General features: G+C 36.8%; 1 protein-coding gene across 1 annotated transcript in view; it reads left to right on the plus strand.

Moving 5' to 3' along the window:
- The window catches only part of hydin (HYDIN axonemal central pair apparatus protein), a 67,106-nt gene that overhangs the window by 45,095 nt on the left and 7,849 nt on the right, over positions 1-14,162 (plus strand). The window contains exons 38-67 of the mRNA XM_083552559.1: positions 182-352; positions 456-625; positions 1,390-1,506; positions 1,679-1,862; positions 2,087-2,228; positions 2,409-2,541; positions 2,634-2,828; positions 3,035-3,418; positions 3,560-3,763; positions 4,019-4,233; positions 4,415-4,597; positions 4,709-4,828; positions 4,907-5,066; positions 5,545-5,717; positions 6,082-6,280; positions 6,506-6,605; positions 6,699-6,798; positions 6,903-7,071; positions 7,176-7,417; positions 7,503-7,620; positions 7,913-8,117; positions 8,614-8,849; positions 8,939-9,090; positions 9,972-10,149; positions 10,229-10,337; positions 12,032-12,268; positions 12,457-12,812; positions 13,134-13,294; positions 13,453-13,547; positions 13,737-13,950. Of these exons, the coding sequence (XP_083408685.1) occupies positions 182-352; positions 456-625; positions 1,390-1,506; positions 1,679-1,862; positions 2,087-2,228; positions 2,409-2,541; positions 2,634-2,828; positions 3,035-3,418; positions 3,560-3,763; positions 4,019-4,233; positions 4,415-4,597; positions 4,709-4,828; positions 4,907-5,066; positions 5,545-5,717; positions 6,082-6,280; positions 6,506-6,605; positions 6,699-6,798; positions 6,903-7,071; positions 7,176-7,417; positions 7,503-7,620; positions 7,913-8,117; positions 8,614-8,849; positions 8,939-9,090; positions 9,972-10,149; positions 10,229-10,337; positions 12,032-12,268; positions 12,457-12,812; positions 13,134-13,294; positions 13,453-13,547; positions 13,737-13,950 (5,422 nt within the window). The remainder of the gene's footprint in view (positions 1-181; positions 353-455; positions 626-1,389; positions 1,507-1,678; positions 1,863-2,086; positions 2,229-2,408; positions 2,542-2,633; positions 2,829-3,034; positions 3,419-3,559; positions 3,764-4,018; positions 4,234-4,414; positions 4,598-4,708; positions 4,829-4,906; positions 5,067-5,544; positions 5,718-6,081; positions 6,281-6,505; positions 6,606-6,698; positions 6,799-6,902; positions 7,072-7,175; positions 7,418-7,502; positions 7,621-7,912; positions 8,118-8,613; positions 8,850-8,938; positions 9,091-9,971; positions 10,150-10,228; positions 10,338-12,031; positions 12,269-12,456; positions 12,813-13,133; positions 13,295-13,452; positions 13,548-13,736; positions 13,951-14,162) is intronic.

Here is a 14,162-nt window from a genome sequence, read left to right on the forward strand (position 1 = left end):
ACGATTTAACATTTTAATTGGTTATCAGCCCTAATTAATATTCAGCAATTGCAGTGTGCTATAAGGTCACACTTGCAAGTCTATAAGTGGAAATATAAAACAAGTATATAAAGATTAATGTCACCATGTCTATGGTTTTGCCTGTTCTATTGGTCAAATGATTGTTTGTATGTATGTACAGGTAAGACAGCTTTAGCAGTGAGCTTAGCAAGGTACTACGGTGCTGCATGTCTGAACATAGACTCTGTGGTGCAAGAGGCTGTGACATCTGGGACCAGCTCTGCAAGCAAGCAGGCCAGAGAGCTGTTTAGAGATACCATGAAGCCTGTGTCAAGCAAAGAAGAAAATATTGGTGAATATACATGTTCCTGGATATTTTTCCATTTCTATTCTATTCATTTTATAAAAAGAATAATTTTTTCCATATCTTTGTGCATCTGTGTTTTTAACACCAGCTATGGCTAGTCAAGCCACAGGCATTCTCAGCGTTGAGGCATTAGCCAAACACACTGCTGAGGGTGTTCAGGACACTGACCTCAAAGACCCTGCATCCACTCTCTCAACAAACAAGACAAACAACAATGGACCAAAGAAAAATGATGACTCCAATCTCACTGCTTCATTGGTAATCAATTCTCAGTAGATATATTACCGTAGATATATAGATATATATACCGTATAATATATTACACACAACCTTACTAGTGGTCTCTTTTTTTTCCTTATTTGTATTTATACATTGTGTTGTGTATATACTGTATACTATAGTATGTGTCTATTCTTTTATATAGTTGCATTTATTTATTTTTTTTGCTGCTGTAACAGAGAAATTTCCCCACTGTGGGACAAATAAAATTATATATCTTATCTTATAAACTCGTACTTAACTGCTGCACTAAACTAAATGCTTACTGAACAGGTACACTGATTTAACAAATTGCAAATAGTTTTGGGCAGAATATCATAAATAAATTTTTTTTAAACTTAATTAATATTACTAATTAGAGACAATCACAAATTTCTGAATGGGTTAAAGGAATGTTTTTAAGGAACTTAAAAATACTAAATTGGGAGAGTTTCTGATTAATGTACTTTTAGAACATTATTTTTGCAGTCCGTAAAGTATAGTGTAGTACAGTGTAGCATTTATATTTAATCTTAATGTAAATGCATGGTATCATATTTAAAACACATTGTATTATATAGAAACATGGCTTAATCACATTGTATTGAATAAGTAAAAATATTGCTTTCTTTTTTGTACATTGGATTGCATTGGACTATAATCTATAATTATATGATACTCATAATAACCCAGTTTTTACAGTATCTGTATAAATTAGATTGGATTTGGGGTGAGTGTAATTACAGTGTATTTATTATGTGCAGGCTGGTCAGACTCACAGGCTCCCTAGTGAGAGTGTAAGTCAGGTGGGTGAGCTGGGAGGCAGGACCAGTTTACTGCCTGATGATCTTCTGGTAGAGATACTGTCAGAGAGACTACAGGTAACAACTGCTTCAATGTTTATGGCCACTATAAAATCACTAACAAAATGATTTGAATCCATTATTTATCATTCTTTATGTTGAACAATAATTTTCAATATGTTTTTTGTTGCAGAAAAAAAGTTTCTTAGATTTAATAATGTGCCATTTATGCATTTCTAATGTCCCGTAGCTTAGCGACTGCAACCGAGGTGTCGTGATTGATGGTTTGGAGACACTGTACTGCCGTTTCCCAAGCACTGCGCTCCATGTCATCATCAAAGCCTTCAACAATCGCCAGCACATCTACTTTATCAACCTTACTGACAGCTACGCTGAATTCAAATCCAGAGAGAAAGCTCAACCGGAATTGACAGGTGATGGTTAAGAGAAAATAATGGAACAAGAGAGAATAAGATAATGACTGGAAATGAAAAAGATAGAAGTTAAGCTAAGAGACAATAATTGTGAAAAGAGACAAGTGTATAATACCCCAGGAAAATACAATAATATACAGAGTAATAGAGTACTAAATTGATGCATACATGAGATAAAACCTGTTTTATCCTGTCTTAAAAGATCCTGTTTTGTATGTATTCAGATACTATGCAAGTAGTAGAAGAGACTGCAGGTGAAAAGCTGGATGTGCACCAACTAGTTGAGGATGTGTATGAAACTGTATTTGAGGAAGTCAAATCAAGTGCAGACCCTCACTTGTACATGCTAAAGGATCTTATCGACAGGTAATCATTTGCTCCATGGAAATTTACTAATAAAAGTGTATACATTTGTATAAGTATATAGGTACTGGGTGAGTAACCATTTTAAAGCTTATAAGTAAATCTTAGAAACTGACTCTTGATTTTAACAAGAGACATAATGATGATTTTATAAAAACATATGTGATTTTATAATTGCAATAGCAAGAGGACACAGGAGACAAAGGAGCAGTTGGAGAAGCAGAGAGAGGAGGAGGACATGAAGAAAAAAAACAAGAGAGTAAAAAAGGAAGCAGAAAATTTAACAGAAAGGAAAAGTCAACTGGGAGCTGCCCAGGTAAAGCTACAGTAAATGTATAATACAAACATGCACGCTGTTGCAAGAAATAAGATCATTAATGATTGATTTGATATGCTTCCTTTGTATAGTCTGCACTGCCTTCTGACACTGAACAAGAACAGCAGGTCAAAGGGGGCAGAAAGCTGTCATCTTGTATAGAACCCAAAGACGCACTTTTGGAGGGTGATGAAGGAGGCAAAAAGAAAGCCAAAAATGGCAAAGCCAGCAAGCCAAATGGTGATGATAAGTCTTTACAGCCACCGGATGAACTTGAAAAAGAGCAGGTCAGTTTGGGCTTGTGCTACATACATACTAATTATCAAAGTAAATACAGTTTATGTTATTAAGCCATGTAAAATACTTTAACTGTAACTGAGTAATACAAAGCCTAATCTCTTTTCTTACCTTAATATAAATGGTATTGCAGGATTTTGAATACAGCATGCAAACTTTTGTCCTAATTTTATCTCTCGGGGTGTAATGTTTCCAGATACCAGAGACTGAAATGCAGCTGATTTCCCGCTTCAATCTGTACGAGCAGAGCGAGCCAATAATCCGGCACATGCTGCAGAACTGGGATAGGACTCAGGGCCTCCTGCTTGATTCTCCTTTGTCAGAAGATTTGTCAGAACATAAGATACCTAGTAAGAAGGTCAAGAAAGAGCGGGAGAAAGAAAGAACGAAAATAGACACTGATTCTAAGCTGCGGTCCCCAACCCCCAGCCAGACTCACTTGATGCCAAATGGCAGAGAGGGTTCAGAGAATAAGCTCGCAATTGAGTTTATCCCGCACATCTGCATCCCTATCCACAAGAAAGAGGAGGCAAGCATAGGCAATCTGCTCGACAGCATGAAGCTGCCACCATTAGATGAGGTACTGGAAGACTTAAATGTGAATTTGTATTGAAAGAATGTATTATACCTCAATAAGGAAATGGCTAGTTTAGTTAAAGCCTGGAAAGTCCAAACTTCAGTTGGTTTATATTGTAATTTCATTCTCTGATGTTGTCCATAGGTTTTGAATGGGTTAGGTCCACCTATTCCTCCACCCATGCTGTTCTCAGTAGTATCATATCCCAAAAAGAGAGAGGTGTCCAGCTCCTATTCCACTCCTGGCTGCTTCACTTTCTTGATGCCCTCATTTTTGGAAGACTCAGCTGAAGAGAAACTGGAGGTTGACTTGGAGACAGTATCACTAAGTCCCTCTATGTCTGCAAAAGTAATTAGACACTTTACCATAAATGTTTTTGTTTGTTTGTTTGTTTTTGCTTTTTTTACATAATTATTATTTGGGAAACATCACAGGGTTACCAAATGGAAGAAATATTTTGGCTTAACAATTTCTTTTAAATAGTTTTATAACTGTGTAATTATAATTAATGAATTAGATATTAGAATTAGAAATGAATTAATGAATTAGAATTAGAATTAGAAATTAGAATTAGAAACCCTGTTATTTGCTTTGTCTGCTCAGGAGGATGCTACAACACTGTACAAAGGCAAAGGGAAGAAGGTTCCAGTGAAAGAGGAATCAGTCAAAGGGACCCTAAAAGACAAGCAGCGAGTTCCTGCAAAAAAAGGAAGAAAAAGCATAGACTCGCGTTCACCTCCATTGAACACGGCCACCCCTTCATCTGAAACTGATCACACCAAGTCTTTGGAAGATTGTCTTACAGAACACCGTCAGAGGTGAAAACAATAAGAATAATCTTGTTTTAATCTTTACCACATGATCTGCATTTATTAATTATAAGTTATTTATAAGTTGGAATGGGATGCAAACATGAGGATTAATATAAGTACTTCTCATGCGCAATTATTTGCCTTTTTGTTGCTGTTTGTTAATGTTTTTTCTTTGGTTCTCATAAAGGCTCACCCATTTTCGCTGGGTTGTACAGGCAGGTGGCCAAGTGACCCTGAAACTGTGGTTTCACTCATCTGTGCCTGGTGATTTTAAACACAATATGGAATTTGAATTGACGGGGACCAAGCGCTGCTATCAGCTCTATTGCAGAGGCATCTGTGCCTTTCCATCCATTAGCAAAGATCATAAGTGAGTATTACTTGCAGGTCTGGAGAACAGGCAGTAGGCTCATGAACAGAACCCACAACTGTTTGTTCATATTGGTATTCTGATGGTGTTTTGTGTTTGTGTGCGCTATAGAACTGTCTTTGGCCACTGTAAAAAGGTCATGCAGAAAGAGAATGGCTTAAAGAAGACATACATCATCCGCTCAAGCCTGTATGAATTTGGGCCTCTGCCTTGTGGAAAAACAAATGACAGGCAAGCAACAAACATCATTATGTTAATAAGAGAAATGTTATATAATGAATTACATAATATAATATTTACTTTACACAGGTACAAGGAAAGAAATTGCCCAGAAAACATAGAAAGACTAATAATACACAACAACTCCCCCATGGAGGCAGAGGTTAATTTCTTCCTCCACCAGGACACCAAATCCTCCACATTTAACCTGGACCCTCTAAATATGGTACTTAGGCCCAATGAGAGAAAGGTATGTTTGAACAGTACATAAATGTTTGTATGTATTTATTTGTTTACTTCAAACAATCCAATAATTAAACCATTAAATAAAAAAAGATGTAGTACTAAAGTATGAAAACAAACATTCAGGCTAAATTACAACATTAAACACTAGGAATCAATACAATAATTTTAAAAAGCAAAAATCATAAAAGGTCTCAAAATAAAAAAAAGCAGGCAGCAAAAGATAAAGCACTTGTGATAAAAGACAAAGAGAGTGACAACACTCACACAAGGAATCCAGTGACTAAGCAAATACATGGAGTCAATTCAGAGACAGGTGAAAACAATAAAGAAGTTTAACAAGAAAAAAATAGGCAGAATGTCTTCATCTAGCGTCTAAAGCCGGCATTGTCTAAATTTCTAATAGAAGGCTAGATTAATGCACTGAGAACTGCACTGTATAGAGGTATAAAGTAATCTCACTTAAACATTTTTTTTTTTTGCAGGAGCTCAGAGTAGGAGCATACCCAACCACCCAAGGTCTTATAGAAGACAGTGTTGTGTGCTGTATTAAGGAGAACCCGGAACCTGCCATCTTCCCCATTTCTTGCAGAGGAGTGCGGCCTGAGCTGGAATTGGAGCGCAAACATCTTAATTTTGATAAGATTTTCCTGGACAGGTCAGGACTATGATTCTCATCTTAATATTTAATGTGGGTTCCAGTAGAGTCTTGTTTTTGAGGAAAAAAGTTGTGAAGAAATTAATCTTTACTTTTGTTCTTTCCAGTTGTGTTTATAACATATCATGGCAGTGCCCTGCAAAATTATTGATAATCTGCATAAAAATTATCAAAATATATTGTATAATATTTCCAGTTAAACAAAAAAAAACAACAAAAAAGCAGAAGTACATCAGAGGCAGTATAATGCTCTGGGTAATATGCTGCTGAGAAACCTGGGGTTCTAGCATTCATATTCTATTACCCTGTAGTAAAGCTAATATAGTACAGTATGACCATCTTTTTAATTTCTGTGGTCCTTCAGGAAGGAGACACGCAGGTTGTGTTTGTATAACCCTACTGCACTGCCAGTCGCCTGGAGGGTGATTGGCTTTGAGGGGTTGGGTGAGGAGTTCAGCATTTCCCAGGACAGTGGCATCATAATGGCCCGCTCTGAGTTTTCCTTGTTCATACATTTCCATGCCATAAGACCGGTTAGCCTGAAGAAAACAATACGATTAGAGGTAGGTTGCTGTCCAATAGCTCAAATGTAGCACAGATCTTCATTTATTAAGCATAATCTGCTTTAAAGTGATAGGTAACCTTTGGTCATGAATAATCAGAGCATGCAAGGTTTGCTGTTAAATTGATTTTTGCAGCTAAATTGTGTGTGTGTGTGTGTGTGTGTGTGTGTGTGTGTGTGTGTGTGTGTGTGTGTGTGTGTGTGTGTGTGTGTGTGTGCTGTTTAGGTGTCAGATGTGGAGAATATTCTGGGTGTTGTCCAGACAGAGAACATTAATATTGTGGCAGAGGCTTATGATGTAGCCCTGGAAATTACATTTCCCAAAGGTAATTGTAATTCCTCATTTATGTCCATCCAAGTATTTATATATCCATAAATAACAAATTATTTTCATTTTTTTTTTTTTACAAATATTTCAGGTACGGACAATTGTCTGGACTTTGGCGTCATCAGAGTGTCAGAAGAAGTGAAGATATCTATTAACTTGAAAAACAAAGGCAAACATGACATTGCCTACAGGTATGTTCACACCCACATACTCTACATCAGCATCCAATATATATGATCAGTATTCCAGTGAATAGAAATACAATTACAAATGTGCAATGCTATTTCTGTTAAAGATTCATTCTGGAGCCTACTGAACCCGGAATGCCGAACCTCGATTCAGCCTTCACTATTACACCTCAAAAAGGATCTCTTCATCCCACTGACCGACCCACATGTGCCCAAGCCATCTTCTGTTTCAACAAGGAGTTGTCTATCAAACAACAACCAATTTTACAATGCCAGGTCAGGCGCAAATCTAGATCTAAAATTATAGAAATCTAAAAACATAGATTTTGCTCAATTTCTGCTTCATGTTAAAAATTACTTTGGTGATTGCTTTTTTTTAGGTCCACGAACCGAATATTTATAATGGTAGAGAAACCGTTAAAATCGTGCCCCTCAAAGTCTCTGTGCAGTGTCTCTATTCCAAGTACAGCATCCACCCTGCACATGACATCAACTTTGGCTCAGTAGTTCATGGTTCCCGTATCACACAGACAATTACTTTGGAGAACAGCGGTGAATTTCAATTCTATTTCACCATCTCCAAAATGTCGAAAAATCTCCCAGTGTGTCAACAGAAAAAAGGGTACAAACACGATCCACACATATTAAAATATCAGCATTTTCTTTCATGAATGTGCTTCTCTATCTGAACGCTTTACCTTTTATAGCATAGGCAAGAGAATTTCAAGAGAGAGTAACTCTGCAAGACGATTATCCTCTGCCATTAAACTACGTCAGGCTGACTCTATCCTGAAGGACCCTTTAAGGGACATCATACCTTCTCAGGTAATAGAGGGCCTTTGTATGTTTCCAAACTACATTATAATTATAATAATTAACAATTATTAATTGCTGGTTTTGATGTTTTATCTTTGATGTTTTTTTTTTCTTTCATATCACAAAACCTGCAATTATAACAGGACTATTTATATACATTGTATACAGTAAAGTACTTTCTACAGTAGAAATTGACACTGGATAAAACACTTACAAGCATTTAATATGTGGAAAAAGTAAGGAAGGAAAATAAATAAAGTACATCCTTTATTGTATCTTCCTTTTATTTTCAATTTTGCAGACTCGTTTGGCTGTGGGGTTGTTCTCTTTGTCTCCATGCGTTGGTGTCCTTCTACCCGGTGCCCAGCTGGTGGTAACTGTGGACTGTGTGGCAGAGCAGGTAGGTTGCTGGGAGGAGTGCCTGGTGGTGGACATCACTGATCGAGACCCTTCTGACAATCCAGGAGGGATTCTCTACAAGCTGTTAGCAGAGGTCTGCATGCCAGGTTTGTGCGTTCCCAAAAACATTTGCTGTCTAGAATTGTTTTTTTAATTTGTATTAATGTGGTTTAACACCCAAACACCTACAAAAATGAGGATTGAGATGGACAGAAATATTTGCTGATAAAATGATAGTGTCTCTAAGCAGTCCCACTTCCCTCTAAGCTGATAATTGGACCCAAAGCATGGGCCACCCACAGCAAAGCACAAGTCTTTAAATTGCTACTTGTGTTTATATTTGTCTTAGGGGCCACCTTTAATCTTTAAACCTTAAAGCTTTAATGTATGTTATCTCAAATCAGAGGAGTTTTGTATAGTTTCAGGGAAGCCTGTTAAAATGTTTGTGTGTGGTAAGATGTGGTAAATTGGGGTAACACAGGGGTAACACAGAAGTACACTTCTAAAAATAGATTTGGTGCGCTTATTTAATAGTTTCTTCTGTACAATAATTTTTTGGCAGTGGCAATATCATTGATTAGTATGTCACTTATTTCGCTGCAGGAATAGCCCATGAAGATATTGCTTCCATCTTTGAAGAACACAGATTGTGCAAAAACAGTAACATGCTCCAATGTGAGCAGTATCAGGAAGCCATGGGCATCTATATCCAGGATGAGAACAAGTTTGTCTTCAACAATGTGCTGGTCAACCAGACAGCCAAAGCTCGCTTCCGTCTTACCAACACTGGCAAAATACCCTGTAAACTTAGTTTGCAGGTGAAAGCTGTCTTCAACAGGGTATGTTCAAAGGTATAACTGCTGCCTGCTACTGTGAACTAGCGATATTTTAAGACATTGATTGTGTTTTTTTAATTTGGCTGTTTTAGATGTCCATGCGTAGCTTGGAGGTGTTTGAGCTGAGCCCTACTAAAATGACTATCCCCAGTCACTCACACGCCTTTGCTACAATTACCTTCACTCCCCAGAACATGCAGACCTACCTTGGGGTGTTTGAAGCCTCTGTAGAAGGAGCAACTGGGTAAGTGTTTTATATATATATATATATATATATATATATATATATATATATATATATATATATATATATATATATATATATATATATATATATATATATGTGCATACATTACAAAGACACCTCAAAACAATCCCAATACAATAAGGTGCGGGTTATAACAGGATTTCCAAAGCTTTGAATGTACCCTGAAGCACTGTTATGTTCATGATTAAGAGGTGGATAGTGCAAGATGACACCCAGAGTCTGCCAAAATCTGGCAGAATGGAAAATTCCAGCAGGGTTCCAAGAATAAGGGCAAATCTATCATGCAAATCTTTCTTAGAGCAAGGTGGATGTTTTGGAGTTTTCAATCATGTTCTATCCACTGTATATCAGATCACATTAATCCATTGAAAAAGTATTTTAAAAAAGCCTAATGTTTAAACGTGACTTCTCCTTTATTAAACCTCATAGGCAATGTTCAGATGTTTCGATTAAAAGTTACATAAATATTTATGCAGAGAAAGTTAAGCACACATTCAAATGAGCACTTTATTTAATAGTATGAGCATTCAGAATAATAAGACCCAGTTATGTTTATGTGGCTGTTTTGTAACTATAGCAATGGTATGAAACTAATTAATCATAAAAATTAATGCAGGCCAGTTGTTGTTTTTTTGTATTATACATCATTTGGCTAAGATAATGGCTTGTAGAATATGCAATGAATATGTATAAATTGCAATTCAGTATAATTATTTTCATAAAAAACAGATGTTGTTCAGGGTCATAGTAAAAATGGTAAACTGCCTGGACTTTGCATGTATTTTCTTGTACATTTTATGCAGGACCTGTTGGTTTGGTACAATCATATTTAACTGTTATTTTTTTCTTTTGGGCAGAAGCAGGGTGCTGGTGTTTGATTTGGTGGGAGAGGGCAATTTACCCTGTGTAACTATTCTAAAACCAGTCCAGAGGACCAAACATGGTCAACCAGTTCTGCAGTTCAAGCGACTGCTGGTGAACAAGAGACAAATTCTTCCTCTGGTCATCAAGAACATTAGCAATGTACCTGCACAGGTAAGATGAAGAATAAATCATGTAAACACTATCATTTGTAGGGTGTTGCTTTGCCTCACCAGATTTATGACTTTTATAGGTTAGCATTGATCTGCTTGACAAGATGGGAGTCTTTAGTTTAAGGGCAGCTCCTGGAACTCTATGCAGCGACATCTCTTCTTCACACATAGCCAGTGTGCCTGGAACAGGTCAGTACTAAATCCTGATTACTAGCTAAGTGTAAATAAGAATATAATTGTTCACATTTTAACTACACACTTAAGCACTATTCAAATATCGTTTAATAACCTTGATTAATAGTGTATAAAAAGTGCTATTATGCAAGCTGCTAAATTTGAAATAGGTAAAAAAAGATAGCTTTCAGGTTAGCAAATGCTAGTAAAAAATAGCACAATTATGAAATCTTTATTCCTACCATGTTCCCTATTTTTCATACTATTTATTGATTTGCCATTGCAACCAATATATAATATATATGTCATTTATTAAGCGCACCCAAATATAAGCCGCACCCACTGAATTTTACAAAGATTTTTATTTTGAACATAAATAAGCCGCACCTGTCTATAAGCTGCAGGTGTCTACACTGAAACTAATGAACTTTACACAGGCTTTAACAAAAGAAAGGGTCTGTTACACGGTGTAACAGGTGAAATATGTTGTGGCTCCTTTAAGAGAAGAGCGGCATTTTGGGAATAGCATGCCGCCACATTTTACCGGTATTACTGCACGTGTGCAAGACCAAGGAATATGTCCTTATTATTTTCTGATGCTCATTTCTAAGTTCCGTTGACTAACCCGTAATGCTGTTGCAAAGAAAAATAAAAAAGCATGAGTTTTGGAAACCTGTCTGTGCTTATATGATTTCTGTTGCAACTGGAGTTAGCAAGCTATCCCATGTCCCTGACTAAACGCGTTACAACGGCTTGTATCTAAACAGTAACCTACCAAGAAAGTCATTGTTCACTGTCTTCCTCCTTCCTTTCACAACAATTTCTCTCGAGAGTTTATCTTTTGGCCTCGTCGTGCGTTTAAAAATCACCATCGGTGAAGTTTTTCTCCTGATGCCGTGCAGCTCAGAACACAGGTGAAGTGCGTTTTTTCATGCCCGGTTGTTTTCAGCGTGATGAATGATTCTCCTTTCCTGTTGACAGTCCGAGTGAGCGGCAGGTCAAACATCAGAGGAACCTCATCCATATTTATGATGTGGTGCGGCCCGATTCAGTGGGAGCGCATCTGATTTGATATAAAGAGTTTCATTGGTTTACCTGAACCCGTTCGGCAATTTCATTTGTCTAATGTTATGGGGCTCAGTTTTTTGGCTTGAAGTTTGTGAAACCGGGAAAACCCAGGAAAAATCAATAAATTAGCCGCTTCATTGTTTAAGCCACGGGGTTCAAAGCGTGGGAAAAAGGTAGCGGCTTATAGTCCGGAAAATACGGTGAACATGATACAGTACATATAAAGTTTATATACCACAGCAGCTGGCAATCCATTAGATACCATACAAACCATCTATAAACTTAATATAATCGTAATGGAACCACATATTACTGAGAAAGTTAGGTGTCCCAATACTTTTGTCCATATAGTGTATGCATAGACTGTATGGATCTATTGTTTAGACTATCTGTTTAACATGATTAACCATAAACCTATACAGTGGCAGGCTTCAGTTTTCACTCCTGTTTCATGAAAGTTTTATGAAAGCATATTAGCTTTTACCTCCTTTCTGTTCACACACATTGTGCATTAAGAGTAGTGACTGGCTTTACCTAAGAATACATTGTTAAAAGTAATAAAACATAGCATTTAATCAAGCACACTGTCATTTTAATTGCTAACCATTCTTCAATGTATAAAAATGTAAAATTCTTCACAGAAGAAAAACGGATGGCTCATTTGGCCTCACTAAATCTAATGGCTAGACAGCAAGCAGAGTTTGAGGTGGAGTTTCATCCAGAAGTACCTCAGAGTTTTGAAGCCACTTTGCAGCTGTTGGTAAAAGACAACCAGTATGAAAAGACCCTGTTACAGCTCCTAGGAGAGGGCTACCGTGACATCATCTCTTTGGACAATATCAGCAGCAAGGTTCCTCAAGACCAGGACAGCATCGAAGGTGAAGACAAAGTTTTACAAAGATTACACTATAATAATGAAACAATGTTGAATGGTTATATATTACGAGTTTTAACCAATATCTTCTTGCAGTGATTCATAACCATTGTTAGCATTTTGATACATTTGATACAAAATGCATTTCTTATGTCTCACATCATTGTGCTCTTTTCTATGCATCACCTACAGGCAAATGTGATATTGTGAACTTTGGAGACTGTCACGTGGGTCGGCTTTATCACAAGACTTTCACCATGATCAACCACAGCAACTCAGTGGCTCTGCGCTTTCAATGGCCTCAGGATGTACCACAACTGCATTTCTCACCTCAAATAGGTCACCTCCATGCCAGTTGCTCAAAGGAGGTGACAGTAAGCTTCAGCTCAGAGCACCCCATAGTGCTGAATGCAGAGATGATGAAATGTAAACTCTGCCAGATAACCTTTCAGCAGTCAGTGGACCAAGTGCCAGATTGGGATGACCGCCACAGGACTGTCAAGTGGGTGGATGTTAAAAATCCAGCTCAGACACCAGTCAAGAAAAAGGTAAGTGGGTTGTGAAAAAGACCAAGTTGACTCTCAAAGGCAAATAGCCAAGAAAAAAATGTATAAAAACTATATATAAATCTTTAAATAATGTTTGAAATTTTTCATTGCTTTAAAAAGTACAGTTATACCAAGTCTGCTAATTGTATGAATCTAAATAGGCTACTCTAATAATGACAGCACTATTCAAAAAGCTCATATTTGCGAATTAACAAACAAATCATACTGTCTCTTATAGCCTGAAAACATAACATTTAGAAGCCAGCATTGGATACACATGGGAAATATTTAATAGTAACTGTTGTTGTGTTTTGTGTCTAGGTGGTAGAGACCGATACAGAGCCTGCCCATTGTGTGGAAGAAAACTCATATAGGGAGCTAGAACTGAGAATTAGTGCCACCTGTGATTATGCCAAGTTTAAGTGTGATGCTGAACCGATCCATTTTAAAGACACCATGCTATTTCAAACCAGAGTCTTCCAGTACGTACGACTAAATATTGTTCAATACTATACTTAAATAACAGTTAATAAAAGCTTTAAATAATGTATAATTTCTATTGTATAATGTTCTGAGGTATTTCATTAATGCATAAATGTAATTGATTGATTATAATACGTGTCTTATTTGCTGCCTCCAGAATGCAGATGGACAACAAAGGCACTGTGGAGCTTGAGTACTCCTGGCAGGTTATAATGGAGAACTTGAAGAAGACATTGTGCTTAAATCATGGAGGTAATTCTTGAGTCTGCATCTAACACTAGCATAGAAATCAATATATGTGAGACATAAAATCTAACATCAGTATATTTTTTGCTAGATATTTGCTTACTAGCTATAGAAATGTGCTAGCTTTGAAAAAAAATTTAATTGAGTAATATTATAGTAATTGAGTAATTATCTTGTTTCATTACATGTGTACAGACTCTACCTCAACTTCTGCCAAGAAGAATCATATAGATCTGAGGCCAGCCAGCAATTTGAGGAGTTTGTCCACTCTGCTGTTAGGAGATCCAGAGCTTCCTCCTTTCACTGTGGAGCCCAGTATAGGGACTATTCCATCTGGAACCTGCCAGATATTTCATATCCGCTTCACCCCTCTAGAAGTAGCTCACTTTGAGGCCAGGCTAGTCTGCAGGTATGTAAAATCAAACACAACTGCTAGTTTTTATTAATGAAATGTATCTTTGTATTGAAATACTGTCTCATTATATGTGGATTTATCACAATTAAATTATCAACTCTTTTATCTTTAAGTCCAAAATGAAGCTTTATACATGTATAATTACAATGGATTTCAGTTATCTTAACCAAACCTAACTAAAGTTTGTTAACTGCATTTACCAAAAT

This window comes from Silurus aristotelis, assembly GCF_946808225.1.
Source record: "Silurus aristotelis genome assembly, chromosome: 10".
NCBI lineage: Eukaryota > Metazoa > Chordata > Actinopteri > Siluriformes > Siluridae > Silurus > Silurus aristotelis.